At 34.3% G+C, this 26,725-nt stretch overlaps 1 protein-coding gene across 1 annotated transcript; it reads right to left on the reverse strand.

Moving 5' to 3' along the window:
- Nucleotides 1-6,421: 6,421 nt before the first annotated feature.
- Nucleotides 6,422-24,126, reverse strand: LOC149780073 (uncharacterized). The gene is made up of 4 exons (XM_089937482.1): nt 24,031-24,126; nt 22,273-22,456; nt 19,728-19,957; nt 6,422-12,355 (listed from the first exon to the last, which is right to left on the reverse strand). Exons 1-4 carry the CDS (start codon nt 24,124-24,126, stop codon nt 12,074-12,076), a joined length of 792 nt encoding a protein of 263 aa, XP_089793608.1. The 3' UTR covers nt 6,422-12,073.
- Between the last annotated feature and the right edge of the window lie 2,599 nt (nt 24,127-26,725).

Here is a 26,725-nt window from a genome sequence, read left to right on the forward strand (position 1 = left end):
TTGTGCGTAATGTGTTAAAAGCAGCTGCAAAATCTATAACCCTGAGGTAGGCTTGAACAAAAATCAAGGGAAATAACTCTCATAAATTTTAACTTATTAATAATGACATTTCTACGTGATCATTCACTGTTCATTTTATATGGTCATGAACATGCTATACTAAATTGCGAAAAGGTTATATTATCAAAAAACAGAATATAACATTTTAATTTTTTTAAAAATTAAGCACGAACCAAGATCTGTGAAATTGGACTGAATGGTATTTATCATAAACGATTTCAAAACGAATTTTATATTTTATATAACTTGAATTCGTTTTTTAAAGTGACATCTTGGATTTTTATTTTAAAGTGGCATTCTGGACATCTTCTGGCGTTTTTTTTTTTATAATAAAAAGTAGTATAAAATATACAGTTGATTGGAACTAAGATGATATTTTCTTCTTTCCTTTCCTTTCCTTTTTTCAGTTGCACGCTCTATTAAAGATTTACATCCATTACAAAAATAAAAGCTCTGTGTAGTAAATTAATTAAATCTGTATTAACTTGGGCTACTTTTATATTAACATGGGCTACTCATATATAAACACGGGTTAATCATATATCAACATGGATTATTCATATATCAACATGGGCTACTCATATGTAAACACGGGTTATTCATATATCAACATTGGATGTTCATTAACAATACATGGGCATTCATTTAAATGATGTTACTTTAATAAAATCTACTGTAATAAAACACAGAATGAACTTTCTTGCATTAATATTAGTAAATTCGCTTTATACAGTGCTTGTAGTACAGACGTCGTGAGTATCCATTGCCATGGAACTTGAACGGAAAGAATAGAAGCTATCGAAAATCCATTATGGCTACCTCCAAGTCAGTCAGAATCCTCATTAATTATGCCATTATGTTTAGTCAACAGCGTGACTGATTCGTGTATGTAACAAACCGGAACAGTAAATTCATGCCGCATACACACTGATTTGTTATATAGTGGACTTGTCCAGTTTGAGGTATTACAAACGTATTAAATACGATGAAAGCCGAGTTGAGCATTAATTCCTGAAGTCGCCATTTTCTGTCTGAAGCGAGTACAGATATAATGAAAACATTGAAAGTCAAATTGAATAGTTGCTCCTATTATTGCCATATTAAGTTTGAAACGAGTAAAAAGGTAATGAACATGATGAAATTCAGTTGAGTATTAGCTCATATTATCACCGTTCAAATTTTTTTAACCTCAGTATTTTGAGGAATATACACTTGACATGCACAAAAGCTTCTCGATTGGGTTTGATTATCGACATGTGTCACACATGTGATATGATGCACATATATTGAGATAAATCTGTTATAAATTAATAATAAAGAAAATATTATAAACGATGCATGAAACCTAGCTACCACTACCAGTCCGTGTCCCAAAACTTCATAACGAATCTAACACTGTCATTTTTATTTTTGTAAATTAAAAACAGCTGTCCAACGACAACGGTTGCCACAAGTTCCTCTTTTAAACAGGTCGTTCATATAAATTCTAGGGTTTGGCATACAGCATTCACTAGGGCTTTCCTTATGATTGAGTCGAATTATTATTATCTGCAGTCATGCAGATTTATGACAACCAAAGGCTAATATTTCTGTTGTTATTGTTTTTCTTGAGTTTGCATTCTCTACCTTGTCAAGAACAGTTTCTACATGTGTAATAACAAGAGAGAATAACAAAACAACGAATCATGAAATGGCACCATTTTACAATATGTAAAGAGAAAACAGTCCTTCCTGTAGTTGAAAGTAAATATCTTACTAAGTTACCAATACTGCCAGGTATTGAAAGTAAACACCTTACTAAGTTACCAATAATGCCAGGTATTGAAAGTAAATACCTTACTAAATTACTAATAATGCCAGGTATTGAAAGTAAACACCTTACTAAGTTACCAATAATGCCAGGTATTGAAAGTAAATACCTTACTATGTTACCAATAATGCCAGGTATTGAAAGTAAATACCTTACTAAGTTACCAATAATGCCAGGTATTGAAAGTAAATACCTTACTATGTTACCCATAATGCCAGGTATTGAGAGTAAATACCTTACTAAGTTACCAATAATGCCAGGTATTGAAAGTAATCACCTTACTAAGTTACCAATAATGCCAGGTATTGAAAGTAAATACCTTACTATGCTACCAATAATGCCAGGTATTGAAAGTAAATACCTTACTATGCTACCAAAAATGCCAGGTATTGAAAGTAAATACCTTACTAAATTACCAATAATGCCAGTTATTGAAAGTAAATACCTTACTATGCTACCAATAATGCCAGGTATTGAAAGTAATCACCTTACTAAGTTACCAATAATGCCAGGTATTGAAAGTAAATACCTTACTATGCTACCAATAATGCCAGGTATTGAAAGTAAATACCTTACTAAATTACCAATAATGCCAGTTATTGAAAGTAAATACCTTACTATGCTACCAATAATGCCAGGTATTGAAAGTAAACACCTTACTAAGTTACCAATAAAGCCAGTTATTGAAAGTAAATACCTTACTATGCTACCAATAATGCCAGGTATTGAAAGTAAATACCTTACTAAGTTACCAATAATGCCAGGTATTGAAAGTAAATACCTTACTAAGTTACCAATAATGCCAGGTATTGAAAGTAAATACCTTACTAAGTTACCAATAATGCCAGGTATTGAAAGTAAATACCTTACTATGCTACCAATAATGCCAGGTATTGAAAGTAAATACCTTACTAAGTTACCAATAATGCCAGGTATTGAAAGTAAATACCTTACTATGCTACCAATAATGCCAGGTATTGAAAGTAAATACCTTACTAAGTTACCAATAATGCCAGGTATTGCTGCCATTGCTTCATGAGCTAAAGTATAAATAGTTCGCAATATTTTTCAGTTCTTGCTTAATGTTGTAAATTAATTGACTAGGTAGAGTAAATGAAGAACTTGGAGAAACACTTGTTGCTACTAATGTTACATTTTAACTAGGTATGTTAATGCAAGGCTTGTAAATAATCATCAGCATACTTGCTCAATGGCAATATATTTTTTTTTAAAGATAAAAGGCGTTTAAGTCTTCAACCTGGTGGCAAAGTTTCTCAACTTTTCAAAATTGACTTCTTCAATAATATTATGAAGCCCTTTTCTGCAATTGATTAAATATCTATTAATCCTGATCTTTTACCATTAATGTCATCTGACATTTGTTCGAGGTTGAATAATCTATCAGGGCTAGTATGTACGTATTGACTTTTAAGCTTTAACAGCTTTTAAATATCAATTATATACGATGGACTACTGCTCTGCAACACCTCTAAATTTCTTCATCTTTACAAGCACGTCCTGTCATTTATGTTATTTATTCCTCAAACAAAGCCTTGGTATCTACTGGTTGCATCTCTATTCCTCCGGTAGACTTATTTATTGGTTTTGTATGACATTAAATTCTGAGAGCTTTCTAGTTTGTACATATCTAAGTCTCTGTAGTCTGTCTTGAAAGTGTTCAGTTACTGCTATGTTCACAATAACAGTTGTTTTGACATTGTGCTTTCGTATCTTAAACTTTCCTTGGATAAAATGTCCAGAAAAGCTTGATCACTACTTAGGGTTTCTCTACTTCCGAGTTTTGAAAACGTCATTTCTTTTGTCTTAATACTTGAAAGACGAATCCTTCTACCTTCTATATTACACGAAGTTCATTACCATTCCCTTCGATGTTTTCATAAATTCTTCGCTAAATCTAAATTTGTTAATTGCTACAAACTCTCAAGCAATTTCATTCTGACATCTCAATATTCGTGAATAATGTTTTTCTACTGGTGTTTCAAATTCTTCATTTAATAAATTAGCACTAATATCGTCCACTGTACAGCTTGCTTCACCTACAAAGTCATCATCAGTGAAGTATTCAGGTTCTTTATACTTAACAAAATTGATGAGGAGGCATTCCCTCTTTTCTGTCATCTTAAGCCATTTAAATGGACAAGAAATTGGAGGATGACTTCCGGTTTGTATGAGATACCAACAGTTTTTATACTGAGACTGATACGTATAAACAAGAACTGAGCATAAACATAACCAATGGAATTTACAAAGAGTTAACTAGTAAGACATTACCTTACAAAGAGCTGCATCAGATGGGTGACAAGCAAATAAAGAGAAAGTATGAATTATTTGTAAACGCAAGAACAGCCCAAATGTATGAATCTTGATCGGATGTTATCATTATGACTGTACCAACTGCAGTGAGTAAATTTTAACCACTCGACAATCTAGGCTCTTTACTCACATTTAGTTTCTTTTTTGTATTCTGTAAAGTCTGTTTGGTATTAGATCCGTCACAGGTTTTTATCATTTAATTTGGGCATACCTTTGTCAGTAATACTTTGATAACATTTGAAGCGTATCATTTTCAATCTGACCAAAATATTTCCACAAAACTATCGAGAAGAACCCATACTAAAAAGAAAACAAAGTCTAAAATAAAGTGCAGACGATGATTGAAAGACGGATTACACCAACTCAAAGAAGAGATATCAGAAATGACACCAAGAGACACCATATGGACTAGGGAACTGAAAATAAAGACGTGCATTAGATTGATAGAGGAACTTAAAATACGTTTAGAAGGGGGAAATAAATGAGATAGAAATATATATTAGACAAGGTCCTTGATTTCTTAAATCTGCAATTGTGTTTAATCTTGCATTTTGTAAATGGAAGTATACATCACTACAGAAGGTCAGACAGAAAACGAAATATATTTCACCAACCCATCAGATAATAGGGATGGTAAAACACACACACACACACACACACACACACACACACACATATATATATATATATATATATATATATATATATATATATATATATATATATATATATATATATATATATATATATATATATATATATATATATATATATATATATCCTTACACGTTATATTTTAGTACGCTTGCTACACTATTTCAAACGATTTAAACAATAATACGTTATACTACAAGAAATATAAAATAAAAACACTAAAATAATGTTTCCCTGGTTAGTTTCTTCAATCATATTAATGAATATGATGCGAGTTAAGAAATGTAAGTCATCAAATAACGATAACATAACAAGCATCGATACTGAATGCCAGAACCATAATTGTAAAGGATTGATTCCTCCTTTTAAGGAGAAATTTTAGGTTTTAATAGTCTGAAATCTAGATAAACGCTTTCAAAATTTGATTCATTTTGTGGTTTGTTGGAGCTCAACAATATTCACATCTTTCTTGACCAATTAAATCACACAAATTATTACTCCATTGGTTGCTATTCTTGCCTGGAGTTATCTGCTGTCATACATGTCTTTTATGATCATTTAATGTCAAATTCTGTAAATAGTTTATGCAACAAAGCTACAGTGCATAGGTTAAATATCAGTATTAAAGAAGGGAAGGTGACATATTGTAATGGCATGCCGATTACATACATGTTTCACATAAAGTAAATTGGAGAGATATTTGTAATGGGTCCTATTAAATTTAAGTAAGTATTGATTGTAGAGAATAAATATGTAGTAGCAGATAATTCACCTGGGTAATCTTTAAACAGTGAAAAGAATCTTAAAGGACATTGTGTAATCATTGTAACAGATCCTGTATATAAATGTGAAAAAATGTTATTTGCAATTCGTGATGATGTCCAGAAATGCAAACCCTTGGAATGTACAATCTGAAATGAACAGCTGTGGAACAACGTTCAAATGAGAGAATAGCCAAGCTCTAAAAACTGCAGAAACAGAGAGAAGACAAGAAGAACGTTTCAAATGTTCAAGACTGATTTACGCAGAGATTCTATGCTCTATTCGATGCGCTACAGGCTTTTCAAAATGTGAGAGGAAGACCTAGAAAGAACATTCAAGAACACTCCCAACCTGTTGACTAAGGGATAAGCAATGAGATAGGTGCCTTAGAGAGTGGCGTCTTTTTAAAATTTAAATATTTCATGAACCCAACTCAGTCAGTTACAGGAAGAATTTAATGACGAGAAGAAATAGAACGCCAAAGAATGCTAACGATTGGTTGGTGGCTATAAAGCATGTGTGATGAAACTGGAAGATGAACCGACAACTTCGACTCACTCCCTTGGCACTAATGTAGTGAAAAATTCCTCATAAACGTAGATCAAGCATTTCAATCAGACTGTCATACTTCATAGTAAGTTGACATAAGCTGCTAGATGAGCTCAGTAATATATTAAAAAAAATACTTAGGTGCAGACTATAACAGCAACAGTGGTCTATGCATCCTTAGATCAAAGATATCACACACATCTACTGTGGCTATGGTAATCTTGTTCACTAATACTCTAGACATAGCATATATAGTTTTTCAAAAGCTTTATTGATTATTGGAAATCTGCGTAAGTATAGGAATCATTATTAAATGAAACATTTAGTCCCCCATAATTATATACACTTATGAAAATATAACCTTCAATCTTTGGCAAATAGACTATCAACTTTTCGTTTGACCAATCCCAGTGGATAATAACTACCAAATACACCAAATAATAATGGGATGAGGTCATTTTTCATTTCCAGAACGACTTTGATTCAATAAGACATGCTGGTCAAATTAAGTATGAGTAATTTTTGGTGTATACAATTTCTTCCGCATAACTTGTACCTTGAATCGCTACCCGACCTTTGACAATGACCATATTATAGATGACAGACTTATAATACATGAGCATAAGTCCGTTATACATTGTAAATATCTCTTAATTATATCAACATCGTTATAATTATTACCATTTTTTAACATACGTAAAATGTACAATTATTTCCCATAATTTAACCTATTTCAGTGCTTGCAATTTTAACAATTGTTTCTCGTTTCACTTTAATGACAATAATACACAGTTAGACAAGGAAGTCAAAATCAGTAACAATATATACGGGTAGAATTGCCAATAAATATTTTGCTATTCCGGAGACCCGGATATATGGTGTTTAAAATTGGCTAATATAGCATTCGTTGTCTTGTAGTTTTAAATAATATAAAGTAGATAGATAGCAGATATACCAATGAAGGAATACTTTAAGGTATACGTTATTATATATTCTTTATTTAGGCAACTCAGGTCTTCGGCCCCTCGTACAATAGTATATGCAAAAATTGCTAACAACATAGCGCCAATAATAACGTACAATATAAATTAGGGTGTTAATTCTTTAAAAAATCTGATGAAACCAATTTTGACACTCAGTGAATAACATACGGACTACTGATTGACATAATGAATACCATTCGGACCATTGCTTGACATAATTTAATTTCTCTTGACTTATCTGGTTATACCAGGAATACTGTATATATTTCTCTCTCACATCTGAATGTTGTTTTGTGATTAAAATCAGATCTCCACTGTCCTACCTGAAGATCTGAGATCGACCGCTTAAGGGTCATATTCTGTTCACATTGGAAGCCAATGGAAACACAGCTTTCAGAAATCTGAAAATGAATCAACTAGTTCGACACATATTGATGTTCTAAAGCCATACTGCTCAGTCTCCCAAAGCAAATATATAAAGCTGCATCTGATTGGCTGATAAAATCAGCGATTATGATAATAATGCAAGTCACCAGAACATGAGCCCTAAGCGGTCGTTTTCAGATCTCACATAGGACAATGGAGATCTGATTTTAATCAAATTTCTGAATATTTTGATCACACCATCAAAGCGTGACATTCATCTTCAATCAACACATACCCATTATCAAAGCAACTTTCACAACAATGCGCTTCTCGTCGTATATCTCTACACGTCTTTGAATCTACATTTTCAAGCCGTAACCGAGGCACCGAAATCTAGCTAAAACTGCACGTAAGTAACAAGGCATATCAATCACTAGCAATTTTCAAACATTCACTGATGCAGCTAATATTCGTCATATTTTGCAGATCCTCTTAGATTTCTATACCATGATTGCAACATGCAGTCCTTGAATCTTTGTCAAAATTGTTCACAAAAAAGGTTTACATCTTGAAATATATACATGTACCCAAAACCATGCTTGACATATCCTTACTTACCCAGATCCATACTTGACATATCCTTACTTACCCAGATCCATACTTGACATATCCACACGAATCCCAAACCATATTTGACATATCCACTCGTACCCGAAAGTATACTTGACATATCTACACATAACCAAGACCATATTTGACGTATCCATTCAGAACCAAAACTATATTATAAAAATAAACTGTTTTTTTATTTTTTATTTGAGTAGCTCATTTTGTTTTCCCACTGTCATCAAGTTCCATTATTAACTTATAACCAGCAGCTGGATATACGTGGTTCTCCATTTGCAAAAATGTGCATCAGTACAGAGCTGATAAATCATCTGCAATACTAGATATATTTAAAAAGTCTTGAATATTAATTTGCTGTGTATCAGTTTATTACTGAAGAGCATGTTGTGCATCCTTGCAAAGTACTCCCCATGCACCTCTACACACTTTCTCATTCTGATTATCCAGTTATTCCACGGCATTTTAAACTCACCTTTTGTTATTTTGTTAATACAGTGGAAAATTGCAAGTTCAACCATATGGCGGCTTTCAAAAAAATCGGCTGCCCTCACTTAATCGTTCATAACGGGATTCACCTAAAATCACTTTGAGCTAAATCAGACATGTTTCATAGTCCAGATGCTGTGCTCCTTAAGAAAGTATGTCACGACGGGGGATTTATACACCCGTGCATTGCCATGATGTAGATGGATATCTCGGGTACGGGTGCGCTAACAAGTGTATATGCAGTGTTCCAAGACTTTTGAAAACACTACTGAGACATAAAAATGTTCTGTCGCATTAGCAGTCAGATACAGGTGACTGAAGGACCGAACACTCTGCACCAAAACAATAGTAAGTATAAAACTCAACAATCAGACTACGTCAAGGGATTATTGGAAAACTCAGTGGACAATCAGACTACGTCAAGGGATTATTGGAAAACTCAGTGGACAATCAGACTACGTCAAGGGGTTATTGGAAAACTCAGTGGACAATCAGACTACGCCAAGGGATTAGTGGTCTCTGCTCGCTTTCTCAGATCCAGACTTGACTGTTTTCTCTAGAGTAAGGTTAAAAAAGTAAATCCGTGTTTCACCACCTGTAACAATGTCTGAGCTTCGATGACTCTTCAACATGTTAAAAACAGCTGACAATGTGCCCGTGATAACAGAAATACTTTCGACTGTGTATCGAGTATCTTCATTAATTTCCTACTTTATATCAACCTCTTGCCGCTCACCAATATACAACAGTCATTCAGAACGCTAGTCATCTTCCATGGACTGGTGACTATCTTTTAACCGATGAAACAACCTCAAACTTTTAGGATGTGACAGAAAATTACATACGTAAACTTTACCCAAATCTGCCTTTTTGCACGGATGCTCACTGCTTTATTGGGGGGGGGGGAGGGGGTAGGCGCGAACATGTTTAGAGGTGAACTTTCACTTTTGCACCTTAATTTAAGTAAATGTTTCAGATCATTTAAAAGAACTTGAGAGAGAAAGAGAAAGACAGACTGTGAAAGACAGACAGACTGAAAAATCGATAAATAAAAATTACAATCTACCTTTCCAAATATAGTTTTGTACTCCTGATGCAAATAAATGGACTATCTGAAGAGATAATCCCGAACGAAATAAAGCATGCGATTCATCGAGAAGTTTCTTTTCGTCCGCAAAGATTTGTAAGCGATCATTCAATATTGATCTAATAATCTTACACATTACATTAATTAAAAATATATCTCCAGAGCAATTTGGGTTGTCATCTATAATTAAAGATATATCTCCATAGTTATTTGTCTTATCTTCAGTAATTAAAGCTTTATCTCTATAATTATTTGGGTTGTTTTCTGTAATTAAATGTATATCTATATATTTATTTGGGTTCTTGTCTGTAATTAAAGATAGATCTTCACATTTATTTGGTCTGTCTTCTGCAATTAAAGATATCTTTATATTGTTATTTGGGTTGTTTTCTGTAATTAAAGATAAATTTCTATTGTTATTTGGGTTGTTTTCTGTAATTAAAAATATATTTATATTGCTATTTGGGCTGTTTTCTGTAATTAAAGATACATTTCTATTGTTATTTGGGTTGTTTTCTGTAATTAAAGATATGTATCTATAGTTATTTGAGTTGTTGTATGCAAATAAATACATATCTGCATAGTTGTTTGAGTTGTCTTCTGTAATAATAGGTTATCTCTATAGTTATTTGGGTTGTTTTTCTGTAATTATATTTTATCTCTAAAGTTAGTGGGGTTGTTTTTCTGTAATTATTTCTTATCTTTATAGTTATTTGGGTTGTCCTTCTGTAATTATATCTTATCTCTATAGTTAATTGGGTTGTTTTTCTGTAATTATATCTTATCGCTATAGTTAGTTGGGTTGTTCTTCTGCAATTATAGATTATCTCTATATTTATTTGGGCTGCCTTCTGTAATTAAAGATATATATGCATAGTTATTTGTGTTGTCTTCTGTAATTATAGATTATCTCTATATTTATTTGGGCTGCCTTCTGTAATTAAAGATATATATGCATAGTTATTTGTGTTGTCTTCTGTAATTATAGATTATCTCTATATTTATTTGGGCTGCCTTCTGTAATTAAAGATATATATGCATAGTTATCCGAGTTGTCTTCTGTAATTATAGATCATCTCTATATTTATTTGGGCTGCCTTCTGTAATTAAAGATATATATGCATAGTTATTTGAGCTGTCTTCTGTAATTATAGATTATCTCTATAGCTGTCTGGGTTCTTCTGAGATATTTTTAAGCGGAGGACATATAGTACTTTAACGCAGGAAACAGGCCAGTGCTAAAATCTTTGTTAAATAATACAGTAAGTAAGGGTATTACATGCGATGGGTGTTTGAAAAAAAAATCGATTTCGGATACAACCAGATCCACATTCTTCATTAATTGTAGTTTAGAAATTGCTACTTAAACATCGCTTCCAGTAATGTTGCGATTACGTATGTCCTCTGATATTTGAGCATTTGTAATTACATGGATATTAAACAACGTTTAAGCATTTGCAATTACGTTGATATTAACAACGCTTGAGTATTTGTAATTATATGGATATTAAACAACGGCTTATCATTTGTAATTACATTGATATTAACAACGTTTTAGCATTTGTAATTACATGGATGTTAAACAACGCTTTATCATTTGTAATTACGTTGATATTAACAACGCTTGAGTATTTGTAATTATATGGATATTAAACAACGCTTTATCATTTGTAATTACATTGATATCAACAACGCTTGAGTATTTGTAATTATATGGATATTAAACAGCGTTTTAGCATTTGTAATTACTTTGATATTAACAACGCTTGAGTATTTGTAATTATATGGATATTAAACAACGCTTTATCATTTGTAATTACATTGATATTAACAACGTTTTAGCATTTGTAATTACAGTGATATTAGCAACTTTAAGAATTTGCAATTATATGTATATTAAATAACGTTTCAGAAATAAACAGGTTAACAAGGGGTCTGTGGAATGGAAAACAATTGCTGTGGCACACTGGGCGAAGCTCCCAGACGCTTCTGCATTTTAAGCGTGTCCAGCACATACTTTTAAGCACCTGACTGTAACTGGAGGGGGGGGGGGGGGCTAAAGTTCTTGGTATAGTTTTCTTTTTTGTAACATAATTGCACATATGCAAGCCTTCCTTATTGTTGAAGGCTCTACATTTGCTCAAAAGTGTATATTTCAGTTGTTTGCTTTTGTCGTTTTGTACATCCCACCATGGATGCAGCGTACGCTTCTCATATAACCTAGGTTAAATCAATTGAACCTCACTAGATCTATAATCGATATTGGTATACCTGCTGTCTATGTACTTTGATAGACCCAATCCGTGAAATCATCACTTCATCATGTACAAGATAAATACTGAATATTAAATTGTATCAAGACCTCACATTATAATGGTTTGCATGAGAAATATCTTGTGCTATTGGTCTGTAAATTGATGGCTGTGACATAACGGAATCATACGACGGAGGTGCAGGTATCGTCTGGTAGTTGAGACTGTAATTATAATTTATCCCGCCCTCCTGAATGGGTGGTGCACTTGGATAGATTTGCGTCATTCCAGGCGGTATTTCAATTTGATCTCTGTTGTAAGCTTCAACATCACTCCGAAGACTCTCGCAAGGTGCCCGAACAAAATGTGCCGAAGCGCAGTGTGACTGGGGAAAAAAGAAAGAAAATTACGGCATGTTAGATTCTGTCAAACAAAATTCACCATACGTTCTTCGTTAACTCTTTGTTTTTCTTCCAGAGTGGCAAATATACTTTTTCCTTTTTGTTTTCTAATCAGCGATGCTGCTGTAGTTTCCACCATATTTAGACTTTTATGAGAATTTACTGTTAATCGTCCATAAAAATAAAACTTTCTCAAGGACACATTTCGTCACATCACAAGTAAACAAAAGTTACCGGTTAAAGCGAATTTTGAATCGTACCGTAGCTTGAGAAATATTTAATAGTGAAATTTATTACATAGTGGACAGTTATTAATAAAAAATACGCTCAGCATGTATGCGATATAATAAGATGGAAGTGACTTTGGACAGTTTGCCAAGTTCATTATTTTTTTTGAAGGCTGTACTCTTGTTAATATAATGGAGTGAATCAAACTTTTCTTGTATCTTGCTCCAAACCAGTCTCAATACCGGTCAGTCTAAAAAGGAGATAGAATAAGTGGGGGTGAGGGAGCGATCGCATTACACGTCTTGGTCCGCATGGTTGGACATACTGAAACACACCTCTTAGAAAGTCAAATAAAATAGAGTTGAAAAAATGCTAATAGTATGTTGGAATATTTCCAGTCCATGAAATTTCCCCTTATTGCAATGAAAAGGAGATATCCAATGTCAAATCATAAGATGGATTTGCTGAATGCGCAAGAGAAGCTGATATGGTAAACCACACTGCTCCTACTCCTTTATATCATGATTATCACGAAAACGCATTTTGCTGGGGAAAAATATGTGAGAGTGCATTGGTGTTAATTGTTTGGACATCTAAGCAAACGTTCCGGAAACATGAGAGGTAATAAATTATTGTTGAATGTAAGGACAATATTGCACGGAGTGGGCTAAACCTCCAGGCCTGCCAAAACGTTTTGGTCAGAATAACTGAGATTTTTATTTAGTATCAGGCTTTTATCCGGAGATTTTGTAGGATTATACATAATCTTTTGTAAGAAGGAAGTGTTGATAAAGTAATCATAACTATTTGTTGTTTCGATTGTCAGTAAGCAAACAATGGACAATTGTCTGTACAGGAAATCCTAAACTGCCTCCAAGCACATATTTTTGGGTGTTGATTAGTTGTTGAAAAATCGTTAATCCAATGAAACGTATTTATGATAAACCCACTCTATTTTTAGAAACCCATTATATGTTTTGGTTTCCCCGGCTAAGCGCTCACAAACTTGATAATAAATCTAATGTGTAATCCATGCCCAATAATTATTCACAATTTGGAAAATGAATTCCGGAGATTTAAAAAAAAATACATATCCGATGAACCTGAGACGGAGTTAAAAGGCCGGAGAATCTGGTTTTTATCCGGGGATTTGGTATATATATATATATATATATATATATATATATATATATATATATATATATATATATATATATATATACACTCTTAGCAGATTAAAAAAATGCATTGCTAATTTTAATTGAACAATTGTTCATTTATCGATTTTCATGCTTCAAAATAGAGAAAAAGTACAGAACCCACATGTTGAGCACATGATGCTGCTGTAAAACGCGTATCCTTGAACTTGGCTGCAGGATCAAAAGGTTTAACCAGCAGGTCATAGAACGAATTGTCGTGGCTTCATTATAAATAACCAAATTATGAAGAAAATCCATCAAGATGTTTAGGTATGATAAGGAAATTAAAAACTTTAACCAAACGCTTAACGCAGATCTTCTATTGTTGTAACCTTGACGCCGAGGTTAAATTTTCGAGCGAGCCTGTCACACAATCATTTGTCTTAACTCATAATAATTCTTTTCAAGCAAGACGAAATTCCATCAAAGGTTTTAGGAAATATAAGCTAACGCAAATCTGAACACAAACGTTAACGCAAATATTCTTTAGAATTGTAATTATCATTTTTATGACTTCTTAGAAAGTTTGTGAGGAAAGGATGTAAAAGAACGTTGTTTTACTCAGTTAGTCATATTGTGTATAATTTAAAAGCCGAACAAATTTCACGTTCACTGCAAAGTCTTATAAAAGCTCAGTTAAACTGTAAAGGCAGTATCTATGATCACCTAATGACAGAGTGTCAATTGTCTGCCTGTGCTTTGGATAATAAGACCGTACCGGGATTAACGCCATTTCAACTTTGGTCTTTATTAGTAAAATATGGTGCCAAGCCAAGCCAAGCCAAGAAAAGACAAGACAAGATAAGACAAGACTGTATTACACTCAGGTTGTAAAGTTTACAGTATCAGAGGTTATAAGAAAAATAGCATGAATATATATCGTGTGATATTATTACATAATGCTGAAGTGGGATTACACAGTTCTGAAAACACAATTTAAATACCTGCAAATATCTATGAAGAGTCGTACGTTTCATGTAATCATTAACTGATTATACTTTTAAACAATAGTCCTGAAAGCATAAAAATTAGAAATACATTTTTTCTTTCATCATGAAAATAGAACATGAACGAAGATATAATATTCATCCAATATTTCTTGAGACTTATAAAGTGTGCAATATCTTTCGTTATATGAAGCATTAGCCATCTACCAATTTCAACGGAAAACGTATGATCTGCAGTTCTAAACTTAAGATTTTAGTTATTTTTAAGGTAATAAGAAGTATATATTTTCTAAATCCAAGCTAGTTTTAAATAGCCTGTAAGTAAGACCTTTAGATGCCGTATTGATCTTAGCTTCCCAAGTTTGTATGTATTTATGTCTTAGTTGTTTTTCTACGGAATTTGTTAACCAGTAAATTGACCCACAACTTTGATTTCCTCATCATCGAATATAGATTTTACTTCAAGTAACCATCATGTATTGTCATAGGGAGTACCACCAAAGTGTGTGTATAAGAGAGAATATATACGATACAATATTTTTTCTTCATGACTTCAAACCAATCTAGCCCAATAGTTTATCATGCTATTTTTAATGTTAATAATTAAGGGGAAACGACCAAATTTGCTGTATACCATATATAGAGGGGTACATCTTTTGACATTCGATATGCTTCTGAGGAAAGAAAGATGAGTTTTTACAACTATATCAGATTTCACAAATCCCCAAACATCACGATCATATGTTCAAATCGGTACACTGGTGTGATCAAACAGTTTCAACTGACAATCAATAGGGAAATTTAAATTGTTCCTTTGCTTTTTAAGCAAATGCATACCTTTATTAGCTATGGATACTAGATTATTCAGGCCGTTGGAGAACTTAGAATGATTGTAAAATATAAGGCCTGAGTACTTATATTCATGTACAATATCAATATCGGCAATGCTTATCTTAAATTTGCATATATGTTTCTATTTTAACCAAATACGATACTTTTTGTTTCCTCTGTCTTGATTGTAAGTTTACAGATATCGCAATATCTACTAAATATATCTGGTGTATTTTGTATATCAGCAGGATTATCTACAACAAGTATGGTGTCGTCAGCGTATAATGGCAACATAACATTTAACATGTTACAAGGTCAATATATTTTGGGGGTACAGCGCATCCGCCTCACCATTTATTAGCACAAACAAAAAATGTTTTAGGTCATTTAGGAATAAAGAGAACAATAATGGAGATAAATTTACCCCATGTCTTGCACCTTTTTACATGGGAAAAGATAGCTAGAAAAATAATTGTGTGTGTGTGTGTGTGTGTGTGTGTGTGTGTGTGTGTGTCTCTGTGTGTGTGTGTGTGTGTGATTTGGATTTTTAACGTTGATTTTATATTAAAAAAATTGCCATAACGCTACGATGTCTGCAGTGCAGCAGTTTATGGTGATGTTTAGCACTGGGGCGTCATGCCGCGGACATGTAGCATGATGTCCCACCCAGTCACATTGTCATGACACAAGGCCAACCAGTCCTAACACTAACCTCTTAATGCTGAGCCCTTAGCGAGGCAGCTGTTAGTAACATTTTAAGTCTTTGGTACGACTCGGCTGGGGTTATAAACCGCGACCTCCCGCATCCGAAGCGGACTCTCTAGCCGGAGCGGCCCAAAAAAATCATTATTTACACAGACAAATGATCTGATATCATCACAAATACTGAAAATGACATTAGAACATTTTCCTCTGATGCCTACCGATTACAATTTATGCCATAATCGAACTCTCCATGCATTATCAAAGGCACTGTTAAAATCAATATACGTTCAGAAAAGTTTCTCTTTGCACTGTCTAAAAAATTCAATAAGGCTATACAAAAGAAAGATATTGCCTGTTGTAGAATAGCCATTCCTGAATCTAGCTTACTATGAGATAATAATTTATTATCATCATGGAATTTAGAAAATCTTAAATTTAGTACTGTGGTAAAAACTCTACCAAAGGTGCTACAAAAGTAATAGTGTATAATCTGAGATATCGGTTTTGTCGGCTTTCTTTTTTATAGAATGGCACACTGGCACATTTAGTCCAGCTACCAGGTATGTAGCCTGTATTCAAGATCATATTGCAAAATTTTACATACACATATAACAAATGTGGCAGCAATTGAGCTTTTTATATATTCATTTAATGTATTATCAATTGAACATGATTTATTATTTATTCGATTGTTAATTATTTCTTCAGGGTTTAATTCGGCCATTCCAACAAGAGTTATTGACAACATACGCCGCTTGCACCGTTTCTGGGATTACTCGATAGTCACTATCTGTGTTCACTGAATTTCTTTCTTTAAATATTCCACAAATTTTTACATTGAAATGCTTGAACCGTTTTTCTTTTTGCCGGCATTATTTATCATATTCCAGTATCTCTTTGGATCTTTTAGTTATAAAGTGTGTAATTTCCTTTGCAATGATTTTGAAAACGAGAGTAATATTTTTGCAATAGTTTTCTTATACTGTCTGCTAGCAGTTAGCATATTAGCTTTACTCGCTGCAGTTTTCTAAGTCGTGGACTTTAATAATGTTTTCTGGGTTTCATACAATCACTGCCAAACCACGGCTTAGAGTCAGCTTTTACTTGCGGGCATTTGCCAGCTTTATGTCCTTTTGGGGAATTACTAGCTCAGCAGAGCTAATACAAAAATTGCTAATATCGCTGATGAATCTATTTACGTGATATTATTTTTATTGATAAGTTCCTGCAAATCACGGTCGAAATCATTCAGATTTTTAAATTTTTATTCGCCAGGTATTCATCCCACATATTTTGTCACCATAGTTAGGTTTCCCTTGTTAAAACCTTTGTAGGCACGAAACTGGGTGGGTACGTGCAGCCCTTTATAATTAAAAAATTCGCGTGCCCTGAATTTTTGTTTGTTTTCTGTCAACGCTACCCTTGCATAACTTATTGTACCGCATTTACTCGCTTAAAAGACGGTCCAACAGCAAACAACATGGATACTTATATTCCGTCAAAAAATGCACAGGCAGATCAGGGTCTACGTTGTTTGTTTATCTGACTATTAGCAATAATCTGCATAGACTCTGATCTGCCGGAGAATTATTAGACCGCAGATCTTGGCTTGCAGTTGACAGTTGGACCCGACTAATAAGCCAGCATAAACCGTACCTTTTAAACAGAATTAAATTATTTTGTCAAACACTCTTACTGTTTCAAAGAAACATAATCAATAATGATCGTCTGAATCCTCAGTTATTACGTTACTACATTTAAGAAGCCAAAGGAACGATAAAAAAGACAGTTCCAAAATCTAATTTATTAATATTGAGCTTTAATTAAGGACTCATTAATTAATTAATCTCATAGTCTTCATAGCTGTTATTTATGGCTCAGTGAGGAGTTAGCTAATCGTGAGTACAGTAGAACTACGATAGCCGGTAAAGGCTGACAGATTATAAGGAACATGCGTATTTTTTAAAACCGTTTTATATCAGGTCAATTGAGTGTTACAAAATGCTGTAGAGGTATTGTTAGCATGGAAACTTGTTTTAATTTGCGACATACGCCTGCATCCTTTATTTTTGGTAATATTAATTTAAATAACCAAGTCAGATTTTGTAAAAAGAATTGCTATGAGAAGAAATAGCGTTCGTTAAATTTCCCTGATAAAGTTTTATTCCTCTATATTTAATAAGTAACTGTACAGGCGAGGTTTTGCAGCCGGATACTTTGAAGTGATCACTAGTTTGGCTGAGGTGAAAAATTGAGTCTTTATTCTTTATATTGGTTAAAACCTTATTTTGCCTAAGTTTTATTATATATATATATATATATATATATATATATATATATATATATATATATATATATATATATATATATATATATATATATATATATATATGTATTTGTCACTGAAGGAAGTTCCTAGCATGAATATTAAGTAAGTATAGTGATTTCAATTTTCTGCCAAAATCGTTGTACGTCTACTAGTAAAGACCGTGTTCATTGCGCTAGATGAGTTCGTCCTCGTAAGAAATACCCCAACCCCCAAAAAAGGAAGAAAACCAAACAAAAATATTAGTTGTAATTCACAGTTTTAAAAACACTGGAATTAAAGTAACCTTCTTCAAGAATTAGGTCTATATTTAGAAAGAAAGCAATTTGCAATTGTTTTTCTCAGTTTTATGCAACGAATTTTGGTGTCTTCTTTGGAATCTTTTAAATACCGGTATTATTTGTGTGTTATTCCTGCAGAAGTAATTCGCATCTGTATTTTGGGTATTTTAGGATAATTAGGTTTGGAAAATATCAAATACCAGTCGATTTTAAGTCTCTGTAAGCGGCGCTTGTTAGTAAATACGGAAACTTCACACTAAAAAGTACTGCCCACATACTGAATTCATTTCTAAAATCCTTGTTTCCCTTTAACATTGGTGAATGAAGTTACAAATATGAACAAATGATGTAAGTTTGACCCGTTTCTTTACAGAATTCGCTGTTTTCAAAATGGAATAGTAAACATCCGCGGGCAGGCAGTTTTCAGAAAGGTAATTAACAACCTGGACGATGGAACGACTGTGTTGGATGAAACAGAATGGGTCTGATAGGGTGTTATAAAATGACTGGTGTAAACCAGAGACATAAAAGAACATTCCTGGTCTGACTAGGCTAATTTTGCTTCAAAGTAAATTTGCCTAGTGGCTTGGCAGTCAAACCAGCTTCTTATGGTAATCGAACCAGGTACTACTGCGTAGGAGTCCAGCAGGCTGAAAACTAAGCTACCACTCTTTTTCTGTAATCCAATTAGCAAAATACAATTAACAAGAGCTGCTCTATAGCATGTGTCTGTAAAACTACGAATCTTTGAAATTATGATTTGTTTTGTCGGCTGAGACAGAACGCATGTTTATAAGGATTGTAAGACGGACATATATACATCTTACAACTGTCTTTACCCTTGAACCGTGTCTTCTTGGTTTTCTCTTCCAGCAACAAATACATGTACAAATTCCTATCATAAGGCCAAAGGCCGCAACTGCACCAACAACAAGGCCAATAACTCCGATAGAAGTCATTAGGAATTTACAATCAGAGTAGTCTCCACATGGATTGTACCCACTACAGTTGAGGTCCTCGTGGATGCAATGGCCATTCTGACACTCATATTCGTCTGTTTCGCATGAACCTGAAAGTGCAAAATAATGATCATCGTCGAGTGCTACATTGTTTGATTTTGAAACTCGCTAACTTAATGTGAACATTTTGGGAACATTCCAAGAATAACCGCTACTAAAGTGGCATAACAGTTTCATTTACTTTTGTGTTTGCTTGTTTGATTTGTTAGCATAGAAAGTCAACATTGCACATTGATTGTTCCACAAAATCATGACTAACTCTTCTTTTGTAAATGGCGATACTAATTGGGTATGGAATTTAACAGAAACAACGACCAAGTGTCTTACAAGAAAATAAATATTAATAAAAAATATAAACTTTTACATGGCTAAACTATGGCATGTTCAGAGAGTTCGTGTGTCGAAGTTCACGTTAAGTTGTTTGGATTTAATTTTCTATCAAAAGGCAACAATAAATAATATAGCAGTAACCCATGTAACTTTCTCATTGCTGATGGGGGAGGGGGAGGTGGGTCCGACCGGGGGTAAAAAATTCCCGTCAAATTACTTCTTGAAATTTGAAATGGGGCCCATAATTATGTTCGCAAGGGGGGAGTGGCAATTTGTTGCTACGGTACTGGTTTAAGTCAATCACAGGATATGCAGATACAGTACGTAAGAGTTGCTACTGGTACAGGCCACAAAAACAGCAATAGCAATAATAATAATAATCACAACAACAACAACATCAACAACAATGAAGTAATTCACTAGTCGCTGACGTTAGAGCGTCCTCGGCCAAAGAAAATATCTGATGTAATTAGAGACCATTTTGAACTTACCGTTTGCCAGTTCTTCTCATTACGTAATAATAATCTAACATTACAACGACTTCAGGACATATCATCAGTAATAGGAACATAAGCAGAAGTTTGTGACCATGGAAACTGAAAGATTTCTCCATTATTTTATTAAACGTGCATTTATTTCATTGATGGTTGAAACATCAGCATTTCAGTACGATGTTCTATTCTTTGTATATATCAGGATGTTCGTTCAAGAAAAAAACTTGCCAATTTGGAAAGTACTACCACGATTACTTTCTAGTCTCTATCATATATCAGTAGTGTCGTTGATTAGAACTTCTAACGAACTCTCTGCTAGATATAAAGCACATACGTGATTCTTCTTGCGAGTCATAGTTGACCTCCACCTTTAAACTTATAAAAAAAAATATACACGTTTTCCTGGTCTCAAATGCAAGCCATCAACGACATTTAGTCAAAGAAGAAGACAGCGAACTTGAATTAATTTGCGGAAACCATTTTTCTTTCTGCCGACTCGATGACCTTGACCTTTGAAATATTAACCTGAAATGCTAGTCTTTCACAGAACTAGATCGTGAATTGTGCAACATAATAATAGTTCTTTTTGTTGACACCTTTTAGATCTTGGAGTCCCACTGGTCTTGACCTATGTTCTTTTAGTTCCATATTGAAAATGTCAATATGCTCTTGACTTTAAACCCTAAATGGTGTGTTTCTTCTGTCAGACGCAAGCCATCTAAGAAGCTTAGTCAAGACATGTGATACATAACTTTAGTAATCTGTAGAAATTATTTTTTATTATTTCAGTCACTGTGGCAATCATTGACGTTTTTTTTACCTCAACATAGGCAAGCTTTTTTCTTCTCTAACTGAAAGCTATCCACAAAGTTCGGTCAAAGTGCGCAAAAGAGAGTTCAAGATATTTTGTGGCGGCCATTTTGCATATTAGAGTCCTTGAAATCTTCACCTTTGACCTTCTTGCTTCAAATTCAACAGCTTTATTTCTTTTGTAATCGCCACACTATTTACAAAGTTCGGTCAAAGTACATATATGCAAGTCAAGTTAAGGTGGGGAAACCGTTTTTCTTCTTTAAGTCCCTGTGACCTTAACCTTAGACTTTTGAACCACAATTGAAGTTTTTTTCTTTCTTCTTTGTCTTGGATGAATGCTACTTACAAAAGTTTGGTAACGGTAGATTGTGGAGAAGTTCAGTGTGAAAACGAAATAGGGGACAGACTGGCATACGTACGTATGTACATAGAGACATCATAACATGATATCCTCATGCTAATGGCGGGAGAATAATAATAATAATAATAATAATAATAATAACAACAATAATAATAGTTGTCGTAGTTGTCGATATCATCATCGTTAAAAAGACAAACTGATGATAATAATGTGCTGCTGATGGTGTTGGTGGTGTTGGTGACGATGATTAATGATGGTGATAAAGGTGATTATGATGATGATAGTGATTACAATAACGCTGATGATAATGACTGTTGTGGTGATGGTTTTAGTGTTACAGTGTTTGTAAACTTATTTAAACAGTTACCATTATCATAGGAGTTGAACACTAGCGAAAATCGACCGTTCTGAGCGGGAAAAGGATCCGGTTTGAACCGAAGTCTTAAATACCTTGTCTTTGATGTATACAAGCCTTTCGGTGCTATATTTCCACACAGAAATGGGTCACCTGGAAACCCTACAAAGTAAAAGAAGAAGAAAAAAAAACAAGACTGTACGAGATAAAATCAATATAACTTATATAGTTCATCTGAACCTAAATAAACATGAATACCGCACACAAACAAAGAATTCAGTTTTATGTTGTTTTTTTTCCTTGCATCCCAATACTAGCCATGTAAATGTGTAGTTTGGAACATGATCAATGATTGCATTCATGATTGATTCTATAAGAATTTGGCTGCCCCGAGTGACTTTAGTAGTTTTTATCTGATAATTTCAATTCAAGTATGATGCTTGTACAACCGAACTCTCCAGAAGAACTGGAACGTTTCCTAAATTAAGCTTTCCTTTCAGTTAGATGTTAAAATTGTTTTTTGTAAAGACATTGAATGCAGAACTTCCACTTCCGGGGGCTTTGTCAACCGGGACCCCACTGACATTTCCATCCTACAGAACCCTCGCCTGAGTTTGCACCACAGCAACGGTATTCTCTGATCAACCACTGATCTTATGAGAAATTCTCGCCATCATTGTCAAAACACAACTTAAGACATACATAATATATCCCGAACAAGACAAGGTATTAAGGTTTTCTTATGTTTCCAAAACTCTGTGTCCAAAAGTAAATATTGTACAAGACGAAACAAAGACCCTTTGTTCATAATATCCGCAAAGTGTACCCTATTATTTTGGTTCGTATCCGACATAAGGTATCAAACTTTATCCTGTAACTTATGGGCTAATATTGATGCTTTTCATCTGGTTGTCTGTATGTTCTGTGAAGTGATAACTTTTAATTTTTTTAGTACGATTACTAATAGTTTTATAAGAAATTAAGCCATGATGTGGGATATATCGGCCAGTATACTCCGCCATTGCTATCTTCTTTGATATACTACTTGAATCATAATGAAGACGGAAGTCTCATCAAGCGTGATCTGAATTCAATTAACAACTGAAACAGAAGGGAAATCTGAGAAAAGGACAGGTAGGATAGACATTTCACCTAATTATTTAAAAAGATGTACTTACGTACAGGTAATTCATTAATTTATCGCATATATGCAGCACTAAGAACGAGTTCGGTCTTTTGCTTAATCTTCACTATTACAGGATAAGAATAAACGGAGTTATCCGGTCGAATTTAAAAGAAGCTCAGGCTAGAGCCAGGCCAATTTCCCAATTGGATTCTACATCCTATTCAGATTGTTCCAGCATTATAAAATTTAATCGCATATTCGCTTTTTCATAGCTGATCAAAGAAATGTCCGATCAAGCAAAATTTAATAAAATCTCGATATAAATTATACTTTGACCATTTTGAAAGGGCAGCATTATTGCCAAAGCGTCCTTTCAAGAAATAAGAATGGCGAACTTCACAGATTTCAAAGCGTACAGCTTTAAGATATTGCTAAACATTTTGAAAAGTATTTATCTTTCTGTGTGTTTCAAGCGGACTCCTTACAAGTCTCCTCTGTAGATTTATTTTCACGACATTCTGTCAGATTTGGTGTGGAAATGTAGTCTGATTCAAATATAATTGCTAGACGCAAGACTTGTCCAGCAAAGTGCACATGAGGTTGTCTGTTCTCCTGGCCCTACTTCCAGCTACTCCAACACCTACCCGATATTGCAAATTACCCTTCAGACTAACAAGTCTATATACATGTACAAAAGTGTCACTGCAAATAGCTGCACATGTCCATGTCCATGATGACATTGCCAATACAGCGTGTTAAATTGGATGCTCTTCCAATCAGTTAGCGATAATGTTGCAGTCCAATACGATATGTTATCAAAAACTGAATCTTTAAGCCACCTAATTATAAGTGCAACAAATTCTTATGACGCTATGCTTTTCACATTTTGTGACTTCACCGTAGAGGAAATGACATCATGATCATGCAGGGACATACTTTCATAATGGTTGACAGACCTTCGATTTAAGTTTTGTTTGGACTCCACCAATTATGCGTAAGGCCATGCAATGCCTTTGAATTGTAATAATAACAAAGATAATTACTGAATATTCGAAACAGCATATTTAGGGTCTAAAAGACAGAAAGACAGACGGACAGCCAGAAATACACGAAGAACAATAAAAATGAACAGACAATTAATAAAGAGTGAGACAGATGCCTTCTATTCTTTGTTCCTGCTCTGTGCCCTCTCCATCTGTGATTGAAATACCGCTGTTGCAGCCGACGCTCATTTCCTCAAAGTGGAAAGCTATGTACGGGAACCGACGCCATGTTTTGATGACCATAACACAATCTTTTGTTTGGCCAGAATATAGACTGTTAAAAACAACCCGTCCACTGTAGGAATTCGACAACATTAGATCAAGTTCCTCTCCACAATATTCCTTCATCTGATCTGAAATTCAACAACAAACGTACACTTATCGTGTGCAGACGACAGGCTGATGCTTCCAAGGACTTCTAACAATCCCAGAATTGACGCTTGGTATTTTAGTATCAAACGTCACCTTAACTCATCATGAACCAATAGGATGTTTTCTTTGGTGTTCATAGCATGTTATTTGTGGCCTTAGACTTGATAATTCTCAAAAAGTATGTTTGCCCTATCTTTGCATCTTTCCATCTTTCTTGATCGATCTATGAAAGTTAGTGTAGAACTTCCGACTATGGAAATCCTACGTTAAAAAAAAAGAAGGAAACGGAAGTCATACTCCTGCCTTGACTAGGACGGATTGAAAATGTCAGATGGTGCTATTGTAATGCACTTGTGTATTTACGAAATTCGCTCTTGATCGTAATGCTCTTTTGATTTGGTACTTAAAGATAATTACATGTATTTTATTTTAAATTCGGAAAAAACATGAGTGATTTCGTAAGATTTGTTTTCAAAATTATTTGACATTTGATAAGTTGTGAGATAATAAAAAAAAAACAGCGAGTAAACTGACTACATACACAACCCGGTAATACGACTCAAAAACATGTTCGTTCAAGGCCAAACTAAAACAGCTGACATGTAAATATGTCCTACGTATTATTTACTATATATCTTCACGAGATAAATACATTGCAATTTTCTCATTCGACCGAAAATAGTATGGGGGCTACTGTAGCCACAAATGGGTCGTTATGGCCGCGAGGGAATTAATAGGGCCGCCATGTTGAAATCGGCCTAAAGGCCTCAATAAGAAATTTCTGTTACGATACGATACTAATTTTAATTAGGGTCGCTTTCGCCCATGGGGCATGTACGACCAGTTTATTCTCACCATGTGGAATTTTTAATTGGTCGAGTGAAGATGAATAAGAGCCACTCTCCACTCGCCCGCTCCGGTGGCCTAGCGGTTAGAGCGTCCGCCTTGGATGCGGGAGGTCGTGGGTTCGATCCCCGGCCGAAACATACCGAAGACTTATAAAAATGGTACTAGCATCTGCATCGCTTGACGCTCAGCATAATGAGGTTACTGTTAGAACTGGTCGGCCTGGTGTCAGGATAATGTGACTGGGTGGGACACCACGCTACATGTCTGTGGCATGATGCCTCTGTGCTAGACATCACTATAAACTGCCACACTGCAGACATCTTAGCAATATGACTGAAAAATTGTTAAAGCTTCGTCAAAAATTCAAATCACACACACACAAACACACACACGCACACGCACACACACATACACACACACTGTCCACTCGTGTTTTTGTATGCAGGACATACTACAGGTCAGCCGCACACCGACACAGCAGGTGCACCCATTAACAAAGGTGTTTTTGATAGCCCAAAACTATCGCTTTTTTCATGTTTTAGAATTAACGTCTGTGCTATTTTACAGAATAAAGAGATGAGGCCGGCTGAGTTGGTCTATGTGGCAAATTAAGTTGGGCTTGCCAAAGCATTATTGTGATGTGTTTGTTAATTTGAACGCCTACATGTAAGGACGATTTTAGTTGCGGCTTGTGCGGTGGGCCTGATGGTTTGGGTTTTAGCCATCTTATTAAATTAGTTTGGAGTTTATTAAGGATCGTAATTTTGTGCCTCATTATGCAATGGGGTCTGATGATCATCGGTTAAGGATCACCGTGTATAACTAAGTTAGGGCCTTAATTGGTATGTATCGTATTCAGATGTGATTCAGTTAGTGCCGCCATATGTGGGGTTAATAGTCACCTATTATTATTTAATTTGGGCCCGGTTGTGTTTTAATAGGACAGATTCACGCAGCCTGCTTGGAAGTAGTATTAATGGTATATATGTTAGTATGGTATATACCTTCATTAAGTCTTGCTACGGTCGTATGATAATGATAAAAGTTACTGAATGACTGTGACTGAGTTAACATG

The sequence above is a fragment of the Sinohyriopsis cumingii genome, chromosome 16 (assembly GCF_028554795.1).
Source record: "Sinohyriopsis cumingii isolate HCF-2022 chromosome 16, ASM2855479v2, whole genome shotgun sequence".
Lineage (NCBI taxonomy): Eukaryota > Metazoa > Mollusca > Bivalvia > Unionida > Unionidae > Sinohyriopsis > Sinohyriopsis cumingii.

What these genes read in the sequence shown, in the direction of transcription:
- LOC149780073 (XM_089937482.1), bottom strand. Translation starts at nt 24,126, where the DNA reads ATGTCATCATGGACATGGACATGTGCAGCTATTTGCAGTGACACTTTT. An exon ending in AGGGTAATTTGCAATATCGG is followed by an intron (nt 22,457 to 24,030) that starts GTAGGTGTTGGA and finishes TATCTCGTACAG; the next exon opens with TCTTGTTTTTTTTTCTTCTT. An exon ending in CAAGAAGACACGGTTCAAGG is followed by an intron (nt 12,356 to 19,727) that starts GTAAAGACAGTT and finishes TTTTTTCCCCAG; the next exon opens with TCACACTGCGCTTCGGCACA.